At 37.2% G+C, this 23,041-nt stretch overlaps 1 protein-coding gene across 4 annotated transcripts in view; it reads right to left on the reverse strand.

The window, feature by feature from the left end:
* TCF12 (transcription factor 12) overlaps nucleotides 1-23,041 on the reverse strand; it is a 386,352-nt gene that overhangs the window by 189,693 nt on the left and 173,618 nt on the right. For all 4 annotated transcript variants that reach the window (XM_054716203.1, XM_054716202.1, XM_054716201.1 and 1 more), the window contains exon 5: nucleotides 20,641-20,743. In XM_054716203.1, the coding sequence (XP_054572178.1) occupies nucleotides 20,641-20,743 (103 nt within the window). The remainder of the gene's footprint in view (nucleotides 1-20,640; nucleotides 20,744-23,041) is intronic.

A 23,041-nucleotide genomic window follows, 5' to 3' on the forward strand; every position in this document is an offset into this window, starting at 1 on the left:
TGTGAAAAAGCAAAATTCACAATTGAAAAACTTAAATTATTCAAACTGAACATCATGTTTAAGTTAAATGAGTTTAAATTTTATTTTTCCACTTAAATACCACTGTGTTCCCACAGCTTAATCTGGAACTTAATGCCTACACAATATTTTATTTTTATGTACATTATAAACTTATTAAGTACAAAATCTGAGTTCTTTGTAGTTCTTTTGAAGATAGTATTCTCTTCATCTTGGTATTTCCCACACTCTCCAGCATGATGTTTAACAGATAGAAGATACTCAATATAATATAGAGACAGGTAGTGTATTAAAACTCTTACCAGAACTATTAGAATTTGTGCTATACCAAATCAATTTCATAAAAATAAATTTCACAGAAAAATCAAGGCCACATAGACCTTGCTGAAAGGATAGAAATTCAACTGCTACACTCCTAGAATACATCAAGCTAAGCCACCCTTCTGCAGTTCCTCTGTTTCTGAACAGTTGTTGAGATCAAGTTGCAGCTTGGCCATGTACTCACAGTTAGCAGATAGCTGAGGGCATTCCAAGTGGTAGCGTTCCTTCCTCCAAGTCATCTGCCAAAGGTGTCATCTACCTTTAGGCACAGATATAACCAAGGGCCCATCCCTGTCAAGCTACCTGAGGTTTGGCTCCTTTGCACAAGGGTGTCAGATAACTGGAAAGTCTGATCACCTGAAAATTCAAGTGAGGTCAGGCCACAGGGATAATCTGGCATGGAAGATATTCCCAGCTCCAGAGCTTCCTACCCAAATCTAGGGAGACAGAGTTCTCAGCAGTCAGAAGACTAATTTTTCTCGACTCAAAAATTTCAGGTATAACTCCTCATTTCCACTTCCCCAAGAACTGAAGAGGAGCAGAGGATTTCCCTTTCTTATAAATCACGTAATAGAAAATATAGATTATACTCTCCAGTAACATTCCTCTGCTCATCCTAAAAGTTTCTAGTTCTTTATGGTATCTGAAGGAAGTAGAGGAAAGGTTGGACCCTTGTTCATATGCCACTTTTGGGTAAGTCTTTTTTTTTTACCCTTTACACACATACAAAGTATATATTCTTTTTAGGATACATTGGGTAAGTCTTTTTTTTTTTACCCTTTACACACATACAAAGTATATATTCTTTTCAGGATACATGAAACAAATCTACCAATTCCTCTATGTACACAGGAAAATTATGAAATTTTTATCAAGGTCTGCTGATCAGTTCTTTCTGTGTCATCTTCCCAAGGACCTCAGTCTAAATTACCTCTCTCTCGCTCTTAGATCTTAGAGAAGATAAGCAATTGCCACTACCTCCAGTGAACCCAATATTTCTTTTTTATGCCTGCAACAAATCCCTAAGAAAAGTTGTAGGTAATATGTTTTTAGAGTTTTGGCCTGAAACTCACTGGGATTCGGCTGCTCCATGAAATAAGACACTTCACCACCAAGAAACCAACTGAAAGTAAGTCGATACAGCCCTAGCCAGTTTTGCCCCTGTGCACTCCATAAAAACAAACAAAACAAAAACAGACCCCCCCAAAAAAACACACACTCACATACACACACACACACAAACACACAAAAAAAAACAACAACCTAGAATTAGATCAGAGCAAATCAGAAAAGGGAGGACATTCAAATATGCCTTCATCTCAAGACCCCATACATTGGACTAACACCAGGCACACTGCATCTGCAACAGCATGTAAATATATTCTTCACTCACTGAAATTCTACACTTCTCTTCACAATGTTAGTTCAGTAACCCACACACTGCAATTTGAATCTCCTATTATCACATCAACTCTTTTTTCCTTTTCCCCTAACAACTCAATAAATGTTGGAAATATTCTGAAGTGCCTTAATTTTAACATCTCAGTTTCTTCATTTGTTTGAGGAACCAAGTCCATTTTTAGCTTTCAACAGCCAATGCATCTGTTCTATCTAGGCCCAGCCAAAACAACCTATATAAAGACAGACTGAGCCTCTTAAATTAAAGGGTTTTGTGGAACTGAACAGAAGGCAGAAGCCTACATTATTACTCTTGCTTTCTTTTATTTCCTGTATATAAATGCCTCACTTTTCCCAATTAAAAACAAACTTTCACCCAAATTCCTAAAGTCTACTCATGGAAGAAATAAGTAATAGGTACTATGGAAAGATGACTCCAGTTTCTTAAGTGCATAAACATTTGTTTATATTCTTTATTAAAAACGAAAATATCATACACATCAGAGAATTTTAACACAAACCAAGAAGATTCAGTGTCTTTCTTAAAGCGTTACCCAATTTGTAACACTCCTTTATTTTTCCAGTGCTTTCAAAGGAAAAAAACATGAGCCTCTTCCATAACTATGGTATACTTTAAATGCTTTAGAGTAGATTTCTTTAAAATAAAATCTTAATAATCAGATGAACACAGTCTCATTTTTTGAACCCATATTGATCATGTTAATTAAATCTTCCCCACTGTGTGCTTTACTGACCCTTAGAACCATTATCTTTTGAAGCAATCCATTAAGACACTAATCAGATATATTATACACTGTTCAGCTAGCATGTGTGCGCATGCTGTGAAAGCTATCTCTTTACAACTTGCTGGCTAATTTAGGAGTTGCTTTTACTTCAAGTTTCCACATTCTGGTTTCCTACAACACTAAATGATCTTCTCATTAGAAATATCAGGACCACTTGGATCTTGGATTAAAATATTATTTCATCCATTATATATATACAACTTTAAGGCCATTCTAACCTCTTTAATTTTGCTACTTCACAAATTAATGCTTTCTAAATACCTTACATGTGCATTTGTGGGAACTCTGTATAGTTTACCACAAATCATAATTTTATTTAAGTCTTGTGTAAATGACTTAATTAAGAACATTTAATGACATTAAATAAATCATCATTTTAAACTAACATTTTTTAATGAAGAAAGATAGGAAGCCAAGTTAAACTGCCTTTGACCATTTCTAGTCATTTGTGATATACAATAGTATTCAGTATTCATCCCCCAAACTCCTAAAACACTGTATGTAACGGTAGGTTAAGAAAATTGAAACACTTTAATTAGTTAATAGGTGACCTAGGCCACAGGTTCTAACTAAGTAATTATAAGAATAAGTTAAAATATTTGATGTTAAGACAAGAGACATAGAACTTCTAATACTTTTCTAGAAAAGCACAGTGAATTATAGAGAATTACAAAATTATTTTTTAAGTACCATTTAACTTAATATTGCCCTATTTACAATATTAATAATTACCACTATTGTGCATACTTCCAAATGCCTATCTCATAGGACAGTGGTTGGCAAACTGCGGCTCGCGAGCCGCGGTTTGCCACTCTGTTGACTAATGAGTTTGCCGACCACTGCCTTAGGGAAAAACACTTAAAAAACATTTTAATAATGTACTAATGTCTTTAACCTGAAGTCAAAACTTCTGGGCAAGGGTAATGCCTTACAAGCAGTGGTCGGCAAACTCATTAGTCAACAGAGCGGCAAACCGCGGCTCGCGAGCAGCAGTTTGCCAACCACTGTCATAGGAAATAAAGAAATATATTTTTTGAAAGATCAGACAACAGCTGACATTTTTCCAGCTAACCCCACACACTGAAGCACAGCTACAAACGCCCAGAGAAGAAGACCCACTGGGTAAAATGGTTCTCTGCTCAGCTTTGCATGCATCCGTGGACTTCACAGTAGACAAATATACCCTACAGCCATATTTAAGTGGCACACTGAAGCAAAAAAAGGATATTTGAAATTTAGCTATTTCATCTTAAACTTCTTTTTAAGTAAGGGGTGGTTTGTTTTTACTTCAGCTTTTACATATATAAAAAAATCTGCCCCCAAGGACTTATCCACATTTTTATACTAATCATTTCAAAATATTTCTAAAATCCTTAAATTTATAATATACCATAGTTCATTATAATTTTAAAAGATCTACAATTATAATTTTTGCTTTCACAAATGACACAAAAATTTGACAAATACAAAGGCAGGTATATTATTTTATTTATTATGGGCTCTTTGTACACATATTCAAAAGCAAGACTTTTAAATCTTAGAAAAAAATTGGCATATTAGGTAGAATCTTTTAAAAATTCAGGAACTTATGAACTAGCTTACTGATGTTTTTCTGAACTCCATTTCCAAGAATCCTCCCCTGTTCTCCCCCAATTACTTCAAGAGTCTCCAAGCCAGAACTCCCTCTAAAGACTTGTTTGCCTAAAATACCTAACTCCAGGGACCACCAGAACAGCCTCGCCTCAAACTCTTCCTATGGAGCCAGCTAAGTGTCTGTCCAACTGTCAGACTGGTCGCTATGACACACACTGACCACCAGGAGGCAGACGCTCAATGCAGGAGCTGCCATGACACGCACTGGCCATTTAAAAAGAAACAGCACTGCAGACCTGCCGCCAACAAACCTACACTTGGCTTCACCCAAGTGGGACACAGGCCCCACCACCACCCTAGAGCCACACCCACCATATCACAGCCAATCCTGCCAAGATTCCATGGCACAAAATGCTGCCCACAGCCCAGGCCAGCCCAGAAAAGGTGGCTGTGGGCACTGAGTAATGATGTCACGTAGCAATGCCCGGCTTCCTCTCCCTAGAAACAGGCCATTTAAAAAGAAATGGCACCATGGACCTGGCACTGACAAACCAACACTTGGCTGCCCCCAAGTGGGATGCAGGCCCCACCACCACCCCACCAAACTGCAGCAAACGCTGTTAAGACCCCAGGGCACAAAATGCAGCCCACAGCCCAGCGCAGCCCAGGTGGAGGAGGACAATGGGGGAGAAAAAGAGGGACATCTGTAAATAATCTCAACAATAAAGATTTTTTTAAAAAAAGATGCAACAACATATTTTGTCTGGGCCTGTCCTCACTTTACATGAGTGCAAAATGAGGTTTGAGGATTAGGTTGACTGTTGTCTATATAATCTCAATTAGATGTGAAAAATTTCCTTCTATCCCCTAAAATACTAATCCTACTTAGGAAACTCTTGCAGTTTTCAGTTTTCACTAGGATTAGCATTTTAGGCTGTGGGCACCAGGTAATGACGTCATGTACCAACGCCAGTCTTCCTCTCCCTAGCGACTAGCCTCCTTGGAGTTTCTTCAGCCCAGGAACGCAGGAGCTGCCATGACACTGCTTTATAGCCAGGTGCAAACATTTCACACTCTAACCAAATGTCTGTGAAGTGTTTTCCTGTGCCTCATCTCATTTGATCCTCACAGAAGTCCTGGATTAGGTAGGTAGGAGACTCAGCAGAATCCTATTTTCTTTTCATTAGCCGGAAAACGGAGGTTTAGAAAGTTTAGAAACTTGACCCGACTGGAAAGAAGAAACGGTGGAACTTGAAAATGACTTCAGGTTTTCTCACTACGCAGAATATAGTCAAACACTGCTGCAGTTAAATACTTTACCCTTTGTTCTCCCTGTGTGATTTACAATAATAATCTGCTTCATGTTGGTATTTACTGCTGTGTTGCTCACAATTATCTGAAAGAGAAGTTGAAGTGCTTCACTGGGCTGGAAAAAGTTTAGCTAAATCAGAAAGCAGGTCTAATTAAGCAAGTTTATTCTATCATACCTAATAAAATGGTAATATGCAAATTACCATCACTCCACTACGCCCACGATTGGGCCAGCTGGAGGCGTGGGGGGCGGGACTCAGGGTAGCCGATTGGCTGGCGGTAGGAGTGGGGGGCGGGGACTCGCGAGTCCCCGATCCCCACTCCTCCCGCTGGCTTACGGCCAGCACTGCTTAGGCTGGTGCTGCGGAAGACACTGGTGGTGGAACTCGGGGTGGCCGATTGCATGGCTGCTGGCACCAGTTTTCCGCCAGCAGCAGTTTTCCTCTGGCCACCCGCCCGATCGGAGCGCCTCCGATCGGAGTTCCTCTAAAGGGTGGCCGATCGTGCTGGCAGGAGGTGCTCTGATCGGCGGGTGGCCAGAGGAAAACTGCTGCTGGCGGATAACTGGTGCCAGCAGCCAGGTGAAGGAAAAGTCTATTGCATGAAACTTCGTGCAACGGGCTCCTAGTTTATACATAAAAGGCTAAGTTGACTCGTGCATGTGTGATACATATAAAGCTCTTGCTGGCACCAATCGCACGAATGTGTTTCGATCTGTCATTGTCGATTGTGAATTTGGTTGACACTTCTATTATAGAGAAAGGGTGAACAGTGATATTAACCCTTTGCACCCGCTTGCTTTTTTCTCGATTCCTTTATTCTAATGCTAACCATGTCGAGTCACACTCAACATCCGAGTGCAAAAGATTAAAACATTTCTTCTAATTAATTTCCTTTCAATGTGCACGAATGCATGCCCTGGGTCACTAGTATGCATATAAGATCTTTATTTAATCTACTAGAGGCCCGTTGCACGATATTCATGCAAGAATAGGCCTTCCTTCCCCTGGCTTCACTCCCAGCCGCCCAGGAGCTGGCAAGTCCCCGCTCCTGGCTTGCCCAGGAGCCAGCAAGTCCCCGCTCCCGGGCCGCCTGGAGCCAGCAAGTCCTCGCTTCTGTCTGGAGCACCACTCCAGTAGCTCCCTCCGCCGTCCCCCCTTCCCCTCATAGCAGGCTTCACTCCGCTCCGCACCTGCATATGCAAATTAACCTCCATCTTTGTTGGGTTAATTTTGCATACTCACTCTGATTGGCTGTGGGTGTAGCAGAGTGATGATTAATTTGCATGTTTCTCTTTTATTAGGTAAGATTCCCATCCCTTTCACCCCCTTCCCTCTGAGAATCGTCAGTCTGTTCCATTTCCATGCTTCTGATTCTATTTTATTCACCAGTTTATTCTGTTAATTCGATTTATTTGTTTATTTTGATTTTTAGATTCAATTGTTGATAGGTATGTATTTGTTGCCATTTTGTTTTTCATATTTTTTATCTTCTTCCTCTTCTTAAATAATCATCTTCAACATTTCATATAATCCTGGTTTGGTGGTAATGAATTCCTTTAGCTTTTTCTTGTCTGTGAAGCTCTTTATCTGACCTTCAATTCTAAATGATAGCTTTACTGGGTAATCTTGGTTTTAGGTCCTTGCTACTCATCACTTTGAATATTTCTTGCCACACCCTCCTGGCTTGCATAGTTTCTGTTGAGAAATCAGCTGACAGTCATATGGGCATTTCCTTATAGGTAACTAACTGCTTTTCTCTTGCTGCTTTTAAGATTCTCTCTTTATCTTTAGCCCTTGGCATTTTAATTAGGATGTGTCTTGGTGTGGTCCTCTTTGGGTTCCTCTTGTTTGGGGTTCTCTGTTCTTCCTGGACTTTTAAGTCTATTTCTTTCACCAGGAAGGGCAAGTTTTCTGCCATTATTTCTTCAAATGGGTTTTCAATATCTTGCTTCTTCTGGCACCCCCACAATGCGAATGTTGGTACACCTGAAGCTGTCCCAGAGGCTACTTACACTATCTTCTCATTTTTGGATATTTTTTGCTCTTCTGGTTGGGTGTTTTTTGCTTCCTCGTATTTCAAATCATTGAAATGATTCTCAGAATCCTTTGCTGTACTGTTGAATCCCTGTATATTCTTCTTTATTTCAGTCAGTGTATGCTTAATTTCTGACTGGTCCTTTTCCATTTTTTTTTTTTTTTGAGGTTTCTATAAGATTCTTGAGTAACCTCATAACTGTGGTTTTGAACTCTATATCCAGTATTTTGCTGTCTTCCATTTCTTTCATTTGTGAAATGTTTCTTTGTCTCCACATTCTGGCTGCTTCCCTGTGTTTGTTTCTATGTATTGGGTAGAGCTGCTATGTCTCCTTGAGTTGGTAGAATGGCCTTGTGTAGTAGGTGTTCTATAGGGCCTAGTGGCTCAGCCTCCCCAGTATCCTGAACTGGGAGCTCTAGATGTACCCCTTTGTGAGCTGTGAGTACCGTCTTGGGGTTGAGACTTGATTGCTGTTGGTATCACAGGGAGGAATTGACCTCCAGGCCAATTGGCTGTGGGGACCAGCTCCGAGTACAGTGAGAGAGCTGCTATGAGGAGACACCCCTATGGAGCAGGACTTGCTTCAGTGGGGCTTCAGTGCTCACTGAGTCTGCTCCTTGAGTGTGTCACTTACGGATGTGAAGAGCTATAATCTGGATGGTCTGACACTGACCACTGGGTACACTGGCTCTTGGGTCTCCAAGGAGGTGCAAAGTCAGCCACTGCCTGGGGCCACCCAGCAGGAGCTACAGAAAGATCTGTTGATTCCTCCTCTTTGTATCGGGTTTGGAAGTACCGGATGAGCCCCAGCTATGAAGCAAGGCAGGCTGGTGCTGGTGCCGGGTCTTGGGCCTTTTATTGATAGGTTTGGGACTCCCTGACCCAGCTGCAGCTTGTTGAGAGATTTTAGCCTGAGCAAGAACAGGCCATTCATACGCAAAAGCGGCTGCACACAGCTTGGGTGGGGTTGTAAATTGGATGAGGCAGGGTCTTAGGGAATCACCAGAGCAAACAGAAATGGCTGCCAGTAAGCCCTGTGACCAGGGAAGTCCCAGCATAGGAACAATGATCCCTGTGAGCACCTCCGTCTGGGAGAAAGCTGTCCCCGGGTTCCTGCCCTGATGCCAGACAATCCAGTACTTCCTCGTATGTGTCTGTGTTACCCGGAACCTCGCCTGGCATTGGAGCTCAGAGGAAGCAGGACCCTGTAAGTTCAGTTCGTGGTGCCAGCCTTTTAAGAGGAACAGCTGGATCTCTTGCAGACTCTGTGTCACTGAGCCCCAATCTGCACTTGTTTTTACAGCCTGCAGTTCTTACTGCCCATTAGGACTTCTTTTCCCAGCTCTGGGACCCTGGGTTGAGGGTCTGGTGTGGGGCTGGGACCCCTTGCTCCTCAGGGCAGTCTCCGCAGAGAGGATCTCTCCCCCAATTAAACAAGTGGCACACATGGGTGCTGGATGAGCCCGTTCCACGCCTCTGTGCCTCCTACCAGTCTCAGTGTGCTTTCTTCTTTACTTCTCTAGTTGTAGGACTTCCATTCAGCCAGCTTTCCAGCGATTCTGGATAATGGTTGTTCTGTATTTTAGTTGCAATTTTGATGTGGTTGTGGGAGGTGACGAGTACAGGCATTTTTACCTACGTCGCCCTTCTTCCTAGTTGTCTGTTGTTGCATCTTTCTACTTTGCCTCTTGGGGGAAGATAGGTGACAAGGATCAACCCTTACTAGGTGAAGTTTATCACTGAAGAATTAACTTTGGGAACTTCAAATATTTTTCTCTGACATGCTTACTATTTTTCACTCATCCCAGGCATCAAGTACTTACATGATGTCCTTTTGCTAATATTTTCCGTGGAAAATTCAATTCTGAAGTACAGATTATCTTGTTTTCTAGATATTCTCAAGTTGTTGATGTCCTCAAGAACACACATAAGGCTTTGGCCTTTGATGTTTCCCAACCCCTAATGCCCAAAGGGAGAATAGTGTTCTGCACACAGAGCAAAGTACAGATGCTGACAAAAAGATTCTTCTCACTTGCTAGTATCACTTATCAGAGTGCTACAGTTTCCTAAAAAGAAAAGTTCAAGAGACATTCTTGCCTTAAAAATACATGAATTTTCAGTTATTTAAAATGCCACAAGGGTGAATATTTTGGTCTAGATTTCCATTAGAAATGTTTTTAGAAAAACAATCTCTGCACACCCCTGAACCATGTCTTACCTCCGATATTGCCTAAACTACTCTTCTATAACTTTTTATTCACTCTAATTTATTTACATATTCAGTTATGTTTGTATATATACTTATTAAACTGTTCTTTTGAGATAACTCGATTTACATGCAGTTCTAAGAAATAATGGAAAGATCATGTGTACCCTTTAATTTCCTCCATTTTGAAATATTACAACCAGAATACTGATATTGATGCAATCCTTAGATTTTATTCACATCTCCCCCCAGTGGTTTTTTCTTCATTTGAGTAAGTTCATGTATCTGTCACCACAAGCACGATAGAGAATAGTGTCAACAGCACAAGTATGCCTTGTTTTTCCCCTTTAGAACCAAATCCACCTGTCTCTTTAATCCCTTGTAACCAACAATTTATTCCTGATTCTATAATTTTGCCATTTCAAGACTAGTATACAGATGGAATCATATAGTATATAATTTTTTTCATTGTTTACTACTAAAATATTAAGTTCCCTGTTTTTATTTATTTTTATTTCTTTAAATACATCTTTATTGTTCAGATTATTACAATTGTTCCTCTTTTTTCCCCTCATAGCTCCCCTCCACCCGGCTCCCACCCCACACTCTGCCCTTACCCTCCGCCCCCTGCACTGTCCTCATCCATAGGTGTACGATTTTTGTCCAGTCTCTTCCCGCACCCCCCACACTCCTTTCCCCCTGAGAATTGTCAGTCCACTCCCTTTCTATGCCTCTGATTCTATTATATTCACTAGTTTATTCTGTTCATCAGATTTTTTATTCACTTGATTTTTAGATTCACTTGTTGATAGATATGTATTTGTTGTTCATAATTTTTATCTTTACCTTTTTCTTTTTCTCCTTCTTCTTAAAGAATACCTTTCAGCATTTCATATAATAGTGGTTTGGCAGTGATGAACTCCTTTAGCTTTTTCTTATCTGTTCAGCTCTTTATCTGACCTTCAATTCTGAATGATAGCTTTGCTGGGTAGGGTAATCTTGGTTGTAGGTTCTTGCTATTCATCACTTTGAATATTTCTTACCACTCCCGTCTGGCCCGCATAGTTTCTGTTGAGAAATCAGCTGACAGTCATATGGGTGTTCCCTTGTAGGAAACTGTTTTTCTCTTGCTGCTTTTAATATTTCTCTTTGTCTTTTGCCCTGGGCATTTTAATTATGATGTGTCTTGGTGTGGTCCTCTTTGGATTCCTTTTGTTTAGGGTTCTCTGCGCTTCCTGGACTTGTAAGTCTATTTCTTTCACCAGGTGGGGGAAGTTTTCTTCAAATAGGTTTTCAGTATCTTGCTGTCTCTCTTCTTCTGGCACCCCCATAATTCGGATGTTGGTATGCTTGAAGTTGTCCCAGAAGCTCCTTACACTGTCTTCATATTTTTGGATTCTTTTTTCTTTTTTCTTTTCTGGTTGGGTGTTTTTGCTTCTTTGTATTTCAAATCTTTGACTTGATTCTCCTTGTGGTCCTCTAGTCTGCTGTTAGATCTCTGTATAATATTTTTTATTTCAGTCAGTGTATGCTTAATTTCTAGTTGGTCCTTTTTCATTTCCTTGAGGGTCTCGCTAAATTTATTGGCCTTTTTAAGAAAATTCTTGAAAATCCTTATAACCGTGGTTTTGAACTATATATCCAGTCGTTTGCTTTCCTCCATTTCTTTCATTTGTGACATGTTTCTTTGTCTCTGCGTTTTGGCTGCTTCCGAGTTGATAGAGTGGCTTTGTGTGCTAGGTATCCTATAGGGCCCAGTGGCTCAGCCTCCCCAGTTACCTGAGGTGAACACTCTTGGTGCACCCCTTTGTGGGCTGTGTGCACAGTCTTGTTGTAGTTAAGCCTTAATTGTTGTTGGTATCACTGGGAGGAATTGACCTCCAGGCCAATTGGCTGTGAGGATCAGCTGTGTCTACACTGGGAGAACTTGTGCTGGAGACACCCTTATGAGACAAGACTTGCAAAAGCCTCTGTGCTCAGCTTGGATGGGGCAGAGTCTCAGGGTGGAGCAGACAGCAATGGCTTCCCATTAGCCCTGCCCTAATAGGCCCTTGGGTCTCCGTGTCCCGCGGTAATCGCTGCAAGCACCTCTGAGAGAAAGCCGCCCTTGAGTTTCGCCGGCTGCCAGACAGTCCAGTTTCTCCCCAAATGAGTCTGGGTCCCCAGAGTCTCGCCCGGAATTGGAGTTTAGAGCAGTCGAGAGCTTCTGTCTCCCTCCCAATTGAGAAAGCCAGCCGTGTACTCAGTTGCCAGCCCTCTCTGTGTGCGCGCCTCTGTACCTCTGCCTTCTGCAGCTTCTCTGAGTCTCAGTGTGGTTTCCTCTTTCCTTCTAGTTGTAGAATTTCCACTCAGCCAGCCTTCCTGTGGTTCTGGATGATGTCGTTTTGTCTTTTAGTTGTAGTTTTGAAATTGTTGTGCGAGGCAGCAGTTTAGGTGTTTACCTATGCCGCCATCTTGGTTTTTCCTCCAATATATAATTTTTAAAGAGTGGCTTATTTCCAAACTCAGCCAAATATACTCAAGATCAATCTAAACTGTTGCACTGATTAGAAGTTCATTCCTTTTTATTGCTAAATAGTATTCCATGGTGTGAGTGACCATAATTTGTTTAACTATTTACCCAGTGAAGGACATCTGGACTGTTTCTAGTTTTGGGCTGTTATGAAAAAAGGTGCTATGAACATTTGTGTTCATGTTTTTGCGAGAACATAAGTTTTCAGTTCTCTGAGATAATGTTCAAGAGTATAAATGCTGAGTTCTATTCTAGTTGCATTTCATTTTATACTAAAATGTTAAAATGTTTTCTGGAGTGGCTATATACCATAATTAATTCCTTGGATTAAATTTTTTACTGGTGGAGTTAAGTAGACGCACAATGTATTTTTTTTAAATGGGTATATAAATTCATCTTCATAAGTGTGTTTGGGGCACTGTTTTCCTTCCAAGTGGAGCATGGTAAATTGGAAAGTTAAAAGTACACTGTATAACAAAAACATTTGGGAAGTTCAGATGAGCTGCAATGTCTTAAAACTGTTCAGTGTAGCAAGTTAACCAAAGGAATTAGGGAGAGATGAAAAGATATAAACAACAGAGAATACACATAACGACACACAAGTTATGAATGTATACACACATATTCCCCCAATATCTCTAGGGAAATAGTAAATTACAAGCAGTAATTTCTACTACTACTCTGCCAGTACCTAAAGATGTTTTCTAGTAACTTTGTAAAACAGCTAAAGATACTATTTACATTTTTAAAGAAGACACTTGATTGAAATCTTACTGCAAAAAGAAATAAACAAAAGCCTACATTTGATGTGCTCTTATCTCGTCTAAACATACAGGTAGACATGCACATGCAGACACACATATACACAGAGTAAAAATACTCTGCACATTTTAATTTCCTTGAAACCAATTAGCCTGTATGAAAGAAAAAAAAGAAGATGGTGTGAGCATATTTTACTTTATGTAGGCTTAAGAAAAATTTTATAAAAAATTATCAAATAACAAATGGAGCACATTTCCTCTTAAATCTTTAAGATAGAAAAGAGCCTTAAGTTGAAGATAAATAGCATATCAAATTAGAACATTTCATAAACACAAACTATTAAGCACTGTACATAAAAAAGCTTAAATATATATTCTATGCACTGTAATAAAAATCCCTAATTTACATTTATCATGAATCTGTTCATACAGAAGTCTAGAAAATGTTATAATATTTTTATTACACTCACCCTTTGGAGATTCCCAAGCTGACAGTGTATATTCTCAATAAGGCAACAGCATACTATTTGGATGACTGTGCCATCCTCACACTGTCCTCTCATCACAGATTCTCTCTAGAGATTCTTCTCCACAGCTATTCTCTGAAGATTTCTCTCTGAAGAACTGCTCTACTGCCACATCTCTATCAAGTTGCCCAATTTTCATATTTTCCTCACCTAATGTAGTTCAGTTCACTACAGCTACAACTTTATATTGCTATTTTGATAGTTTTTTTTTTAATTTCAGATTATAGATTATAGAAAACTAAAGGGATAACAGGATTTCAAATGACCAGACAACTTTAAAAAAATCCCAGTGAAATATCCCTCACAAGTAGTGTGGCTATCTGAGGCCAAAGTCACTGGATTTTTTTGTTAATCTTTGCTAATTATCCCATAATACAAAGCAAATGCAAAAAAAGGCCACTAACAGCTGAATATCATGCAAGAAACTAAGTATTTCATGAAATGCTTGAAAGTGATGTTAAAGAAACATTTAATCAAACACAAAAGCCACTAACAAATTTATACCTAACTGCATCATTAGTCAGTTAATAACAGAAGAGAAAATCAACACAGTTCAAATGTGAAGTAAAAGCGATTTCTATATTGTTGAAGAAAAAAGAATACCGAAAAACAGCAATTATTTCATTTTTTGTTCATTTAGTAGATATGTTATTATTTGTTTTGTTAATATTACTTTCTAATTTTAGTTATTTTAATTTTCAAAATAAAGTGCCAATTGAACATTTTTTTCTCATCTTCTGATATCTTGGCATCTCTTTTAAGTAATTCTAAGTAATTTTTTAAGTAATTCACTACAAGACTAATTACTTAGATAAAATGGATCTAAGTCTATACAGACATACCCTCAAAACTCTGAAACCTCTTCCAAAGTGAGGCATTAGCACTAGTTTGATATCTCCCAGACTGGGTAGGAAAGAAGTCATTAGCTCATATCTGGCTTCAAAAGAATGGCTATCAAAAGCCATTTTAATAAGGACGCATATGTAATACCTTAATCAATAAAGAAATTTTTAAAAAGCCATTTTATCCATGAAAAGAGGCTGCTTTGCAAGGGTATGGGCATGGAAAGGGCCAGGAAGAGAGTATTATAAATAAAATGCATATCTGCAATGAAAGAAAACATTCCTAATCACAAAAAAATAATGTATCCTGTAATACAATATCCAGAAAGAAGACTGTAGAACAATTTGGAAAGACTTAAGTGAAGGATCTAGAAGTAGAGAGAGAGAACACTGCACCCCTACACTTTCCCATTTCTCAAATTTCTCAGCTCAATTTGCCACTCCAGTTTTCTCTCATCATCTCAACAAATACGTTTAAGGAGAAAGAGGGGCACCCTATGACAAAGTTTGAACCCCTGGATCCATTATGCCTAAAATCAATCTATTCCTAGCAATCTGGGATATATAAGTCAATAAATATCAATTTTTGTTGAACATAATTTAATTTCTCTCGTTTCTAAGAAAATTCCTGACTAATACACTGGATGAAATACTACTCCACAATAACATTTTTTTTCTGATCACTTTTGGCTGTGCCTTATGTTGATCTCTTCTAAATTTCTTTAAGAATTTTTTTGTATTACTCACATTCTACCAAGTATATTTAGTGAAATTACTACACTGAAATAGCCAAAACTGTAAACAGACTGCAACTTATTCACCTTTATATTGTGCGATATAGTATTTTACACAGTTAAGGACAGAATAAAGGGATGAAGGAGAAGAAGGAAGGTACTCATCAATTCAGACTGGTCTAAGCAGCAGCAAAAGAAATAAGATCTATAACAAAGAAAAAGAGCAAATAAACAAATAGTTGAACATGAGAGGTAAAAAGCAAGTGTGTGGGGGGAGCACTGTAGTAAAAAGGGGATGTGATCTAAATTAGAATCAAGAGGGTTGGGTCCATGTTTCCTAATTTCTCATTTCATTTCCCAGCTTTGGTTTCTTCAATAGTAGCTGGGTCTCTTTCACTCAAATTTCTCCCAGTGCCAACATTTTGTGTTGTAAGCAGCCAAAGGTCAGAGAATTCAGATCAATGAATATATAATTCATTCTTTCTTAAGACTTGAGGTTATTTAATTAAATGCTGGAGTAAGTATGAAAACCTCAATCTTATGAAATACTGTCAAATACTAAGCCATACTGTTTACCCCTAAGCACAATCATAATCATTTTCATTATCTCATCTAGTGAAAAAATTTCATATATATCTAAGTTAGAGATCTTTTGAGGGCAGAATTCAATTGTGCTTTGATATTCTAAAAATGGTGACTCTGCATTTTTTGTAATTCTAAGAGTCTTCTGGATTAGTCATAAATTAAAGTGCAGGCAGGATCAAATATACAAGTTTTCTTTGAAATTCGATTGTTTGAAATACCAAATATATACGGAGAAAGTGTACTTGGATTTAAAAATGCAGACAAGCTCATGGAAACCCACTTAATCCACAATGAAATGAAAATAAAATGTAGTAGCTGTTACCAGAGGGGCATGTTAGACTCTGAGGTAGAAAGAAGGGCAGGCCTGATAAACAGACCTCAAAGGCAATGGAAGGACAGTCCGTTTACTTGTAAGTCAAATAGTACTTATAAACAGAGGTTTAACATGTACTTGAACAACTGGACCCAAACTGTTAAATCAGCTAAAGTGAGTTATAAAAATATATACAGCAATATTAATACTGTATCACTTTGCATTTCAGAGAACTTTCATTTTCCCTTCAAACAACTTACAAGCATTTTCCAGTGTGTGCTCTATGGAAAACTAGCTCTTTGGAGGCTAATGATCCTTTTTTTAGAAAGGCTCTGTACGTCATCTGGATCTGGGATGTGATGGGCTAAACCAAGTTAAATATGCTTTTTCTTCTTTTCTCTCCTGAGTCTTTAATATTCTCAAGTACAATCTGAATCTCTTCAGAGGGAACATAAATTTTTAAAACAACAACAACAACAAAAACACACACAAATAATACAATGTTTTCCAAAGTTGTGTCACTATAGAACCTTTTCCTCATGGTCATCTCTCAAGACCAGTGTTTCCATAATTACAATTTAGGAAAATGCTGACTTAGTAAAAACCTGGGAGTATTACATAGAAAGAATAAGCATCATATATGCCTAATGTGCCTAACAGAAAGAACACTGGACTGGATGTCAGGAGACATGGGTTCAAAATTCAGTTTTGCCAATTATTGTCTCTGAAACGTCAGAGGACAAAAACAATTATAATTCTAATTGCAGCCTTTTTCAGGGTTGAAAATATTAGATACGTTAGATTATAGAATTCCAGAGCTGCAGAATATCTTTGAGACTACCCACCAGCACCCTTTAAGAAAGAGAAAGGTTATTAAAATCCAGATCACCTAACACTCAGCCCTGCATTTTTTCTTATACCACCAATACTTTCTTAAAGTATTTTCACTCTTTAAAAGATAAAATATTAACAAAACATCTCTAGAGGCAAAATGCATCTCAGAAAACTACACAATTGAAGGTCTCAGAAAAAAAGGAAAATTGAAGGTAGTATCTCATCTTAAATTTCCCATTGACAGCACATGCACACACCACGTAAAATAAGTAAAGCTTTGATAAACATAGGCTTTAATATAAGAATAATCCATTCTACAATCAGTTAGGAATTGAAGGCAGGCAATTCTATAAAATAATTCATATATATGTCCAATTAATAAACTGGTCCCAGCATCACCAAAAATACATCTAATCAACAACAGGTAAAGGAAAGCACATATTACTGAAGTTAATGAGGGAACCAAGAGTAGAAAAAGAGAACAATAGATTATTTGGTGATACTACTGCAATTCATTGCTATTGTTAAAGCTTTGCAGTGTTACTATAATAGAGTACAGAACTGTTTGATGCTAATTACTTAGTTATGTGCCAAAAGATGTACTTATTTCAACTTGAAACAAAAAAAGCTCTTCTTTTTCATATTGACAAATCAACTGGATAATTCTGGAATTCATTAAAAAGGAACACTAACTAATCTAACATAATAGCTTTACTTCCTGTATAAAACACTTCAAAATATCTAAATGAATATAGAAATGCATGTTTCTATGGCAAATTTTTCATTATTGAATCATTAACAACCCTTGTTAGGCAAAATTTCTCATTTTGGCAGTGTGCAAAATCATTAAAGTGTTTGAGAGCTCCATCATGAAAGTGCACTTTATAATACACTATTTCTTCAGGCAAATGTGCTTATGGCTGAACATAATACAAAAAACAAAAAAAACAAAAAACCATTCCCTAGACATACAATCCCCCCCCCCCCGCAATGGTGTTTTTTATTTGTTGCAGCAATGATGAAATATGTTACTGCTTTTCTATTAGCTTTAACTATTTCTGAGCATTTATCATTCATAGCCACCCCTGTGAAGTGTCATCACCTGTTATGATGATTACGTATTAACAGTTCCAAATGATTCTAGTACCATGCCCACCTCAGTTGTGCTTTAACAATGAAGGTTTTTAGACTGAAACTCTCTTAAGTTGTCACTGGCTAGAAAGTAAATCTATCCACTGTGACTACCGAGTACTATAAACCCACATTTTGAATATCTAATAGTCCAATTACTTCAGCTCATATCAACTAGGAATGCCTACTGCTGTGTAACTGTTCTACAGTTTAAGAGACATTCATTTCCAAAAGCAAGCTACTGTCCTGAAGATTGCTTAGACTAAATTGTTAGATACTTCATTTGATCACTTGTATTGAAAAAAAAGGGAAAGAAGTACAGTAAATCAGATATTGCTAATGACCGGTGAAATGGTTCTGAATATATCTGCCACATCTTTTCAGAATTACTTCCCCCTTTCTTACAGGTAAATGAACATTTTTAAGATTAGGTTTAAAACTTACAATGAAAATGTATTGCTGTACCTTATTAACAGTACAATGCAGTTAGATGAATGCAGATTTTTTTCACTTGTACTGTATAAACCTGTTTAAAAATCTGAGTTTTTTAAATTTATTTCAAGACTTATTTTATACACAAGATAGGGATGACTATTAAAAGTATTCTAATAATTATCTGTAAACTCAAGAAACCAACAAGCACATGCTCATAATTTCTACAACTAAGAAAATGCTACCTCAAACTGAATTACAGAAATATTTTTAGTCAACAGCTGCTCAAAGCAAGTGGCTGACACATAGTTCTTAGAATTCATTTAATTCTCACACTTACCCAACAATTTTAACTAACCTTTGCTCAAAGCCGTGCTAATGATATAATTCTACTGGGCTTAAGAATCATCTCTGTGAGTTAAGAATAAAGGTAAGAACAAAAATATTAAAATAAAAAACATTTCCTGATTTTTCAAAACTTAAGAGTTATAGCCTCAATTAAGAAAGCTTAGTTCATTCTGAAATTACAAGCACATTGACTATAACATGCTCTGCCACATTTACTATAAATTAAATGCTACTTGGAGAAAAAAACTATACTACAAAAGATATGAAGTGTCATATCTATTTTACTTTGATAGTAAGCTCAATAGAAAATATAAAAAATAAATTAGAAAGTTTTTCTTGGCTAAATGCAAGGATAATTATTTTGTTCTAAATTTATTAAAATAAATTCTGATTTTAACCTGGAATGATCATGTATTTAATACTGGGATTTTCATTTGCATTTATGTTGAAACAAATTGTCATTTAAAAGAATATATATATGTTATTGATTTTTTACAGAGAGGAAGAGAGAGGGATAGAGAGAAACATCGATGAGAGAGTAACATCGATCAGCTGCCTCCTGCACAACTCCTACTGGGGATGTGCCCGCAACCAAGGTACATGCCCTTGACCGGAATCGAACCTGAGACCTTTCAGTCCACAGGCCGACACTCTTTTCACTAAGCCAAACCAGTTAGGGCGAAATTGTCATTTTAAACACAAGTTTTATTGCTGATTACAGATATTTTACTCTTATATCATACTGAATGATTCTGGTTTTAGATTGGTAACTGCCTTAGGCAAAATCCACACTAACACATCAGACTTGTTTCCTCAGCACTTTACACAGGATAAGGGAAATAAACAAAGACTGTGTAAAGCAAAACCATTTGTAAAAAAATTGCAGACCACCAGGATTTTGGATTTGGATAATCCACTTACATTAGCATGGCTGTGTCTTAAAAGGACAATTCTAAGATCACAACATAGGTCATATCCTTCAGAAATAGAGTAAGTAATGAAATCAATGACAATTACACAAAACCTTCCATATTTACGTGATGCCACAAAAACCAGTAAAACAGATTAAATAAAGCTTTTTAATGTGCTGAGCACCAGCATAAGCAAAAAGGAAAAATAATGTCATAAAACAGATTCTTTTGAATCAGGTTCTGCAAAAAGATGAAAGTATAAAAACGAGTGGCATACAAGCTGATTTAAAAAAAAAACCAACAACAAAAAAAACACCTTGGGCTTATCATTTCAGATTGTACAGCTATAAACTTTCATATGAGAAAGATAAAAGGGAGATGGGGTTGTACTGCAGGAAGTAAAGGGGAGATATAGAGAATGGTTAACATTAAAGGTTTTGCCAAAATATAATAATCAGGTTTAGGTAGTGGGGTAATATCCTTCAAAGTACAACTTTTCCATTGCAGAACAAAACTTTTAAAATCGCTAATATGAACCCAAGTGCTTAAAACAAAAGCTACAACATCTAAATGTACTATTAAGTCTTAATCAAATAGTGCCAAAAGAAAATATTATCCAATGTAAGTAAAATCTGCCTAAAATCACTGCTTTGTTGTATTTTTAATTACCACAAACATACAACTTTTGACAAATAAATTATAAATGTCTCAGAAACACTTTTCTGCCCCAAAAGCAAAAAACAAAAAAATGCTTGATGTTACAAAAACACTGCAAAAATTGACAGTTAAAACATTGCTGCTTTCTTTTTTGATTCCGATGACAATAATGCTAATATGAGAAAGATCCACATTTCTGAATGCTTGCTCCTTACACTGAGCTGAACAGGAAAGCAGAGATGTCCCTAGAAACTCAGGAACTTTCCTTTAGATACTTATGTGTCCTTCCTGGACAAGAAGACAAAATATGCCTCTAACCAAAGAGGCTTCGTGAAGACTACTTGCAAAAAAGTACCAACTTACCCATCAGATTTGAGTTCATGAAAGGTGTTGGGGACAGGCCTTCATGGGCCCCTAATCGACTGTCATTCAAGTGATCACTGTAATGAGGGCTGTCTGTAAAACCCTAGGGGGAAAAAAAAGATGGGAGTGTTAAAGAGATTACTTGGCAGTCCTGCTAATTGAGCATAATCATCTAATTAATATACAGACTTACAAATGGTTATTCCTCATCAAGTTCATTGTTCATTACTTAGAAAACTAAACAGAATGCTTCTTTTGTTATTTTTAAGGTTTTAAAGTAAAAAATGTTTCTTTCTTGATCTTAAAGAAAATTAGCCCTATGATCTCTTTACATCTAAGAAGAAAGTTCTATAAATCCTTTTTAAAAAAGGGATGAACTAAGAAAATATATTTCTGTGTTAGGAAATGTTTATCTCTATCCTCCTTTTTCTGCCTCCTTTCCTAAGTGGCAAACAAATCTTTAGCAAAAAAAAGATCTGTTTATACTTCTTTTAATACCAGTATAACAAAATATACTCTTACAGAAAGTGAGCCATGTAAAAAAGGAAAACACATTAAAAATAGCTGATTTAAGTTTTTAAGAGTCTGAAAAATAAAACTGCAAACAGCATGAAAACAATAAAGCTAATGTTATTTCACAATAGTCGTTATTAAATCTCTCCTTAAAACTTAAAACATGGCTTTTTAAAAGCAGAGAAGAAAAAAAAGATACCAAAGTTTACAAATAAAATGTTACAAAAGCTCCGTGGATTAAAAACTGTTCTGGTTCTCAGACTCTTACACATACTAAGTACGGCATCACCTTCTAAAATCATACTCATACTGATAAGGCCTTGAACCCTAGTTATTTAAAACTAAAGATGATACCTATCCTTCTGCCAACTTAAAACAATTTTAGTAAAGATTAGAAAAACTAACAAGAGGCCAAAAAGAAAGACAACTGCCTTGGCTCACAGAAACCAGAAACCACCCAGAATCCCCTGGGACTATAAAATCATCAATCACTGAACATTTATCATTAAAGCAGACTGCAGGGTAACATTCAAAAAGACATTAATGGGGCTGAAACAGGCCTCACTATCTTTGCAGGCATGTTGTCAGTTCAACCAAAAGGCTAGGAACTGAGAGCTAAATAACTGTCAAATCATTACTATTGCTTATGGATGCATGTCACAAGTCCTTCTGCTGTTCTGTTTAAAAACTAATCTTCTGGGAGTGCTAACTCCCAAATGAATCATTGTTTCATTTTTATCTACTTTAGAATCACTGATACACATGTGACAGACATTCAAGAAGAATCTCAGTGACATTTACAACTTGGTTATGACCACAAGAGTATCTATCCTCTGGTAACCACAACCATGTCCCGTCTGTCACAGCTACATGCAGCAGAAGCTATATACAAAATAGAATGGGGGTGGGGGTGGGAAAGGGGGACATATGTCATACTTTCAACAATAAAGATTTATTTTTTAAAAAGAATGGCTTCTAGGTCATTCCTTGGAGTTTTCTTTTGTTGCTTAAAACTGAACACTCTTGAAGTGTTAAGTAACATATGGCTATCTCACACATATCTGAGGTTTTCTCTCCAGCACTCCCTCTCACTGCCATTCTTAGGCAAAAGGTCAAAAGAAGGTACAAATAATTCACTGAGATATTGCTTATCATCATTAAATAATACCATTACTCAAGAAAAATACCAACAGAAATGTGGCCATATTGTTCACACTTCACCTGAATGCTAAAGGAATAATAATATATTGATTTTTATGCTCTCAGTTCTTATTCTTAAAGCACAATACAAAGAACTTTCTTCTTTTATGACTAAAAAACATAAAATCACTTAAATTTTTTAAACTAATTCATAAAGCACATATATACAAATAAATGTAAGTTTTAGGGTGTCATCAAATGACTGTACACACATGATGCATTAACTTAATTGATTAATGTAGTAGCAAAAAGGAATTCTATCTCTAAGTCTTCATTAATATGTGCTCAGAGAACACAACATTTATTTTTCTATCAACCTTGCAAAAATAATAGTAAATATTGTCCCTACCTATATGCACCCACACAATGCAGGGCACAGCAGAGAATTACTACAAGATTATTTCCCAGTCTACTCAAAATCCCATAGAAATTTTTGAAATTTTATGGAATTGTCATATTGCACTACACAGGAGTCTATGAACATTTTTCATCATGTAAAAGCAAGATTTGAATATGGGTCCTCAATATTTCTTCATAAACAGTAAACATATACTATTAAGCAACATATAAAATTTTGTAAGGTATAAAAGTTTGAATATTTTTTCTTCAACGTTCATCTTTGTCCATACAATTTTCTTGAAAAGCAACAGCCCAAGAAGAACAACAAAATAGTTCTTCATCCACATAT

The sequence above is a fragment of the Eptesicus fuscus genome, chromosome 5, assembly GCF_027574615.1.
Source record: "Eptesicus fuscus isolate TK198812 chromosome 5, DD_ASM_mEF_20220401, whole genome shotgun sequence".
NCBI classification, from domain to species: domain Eukaryota; kingdom Metazoa; phylum Chordata; class Mammalia; order Chiroptera; family Vespertilionidae; genus Eptesicus; species Eptesicus fuscus.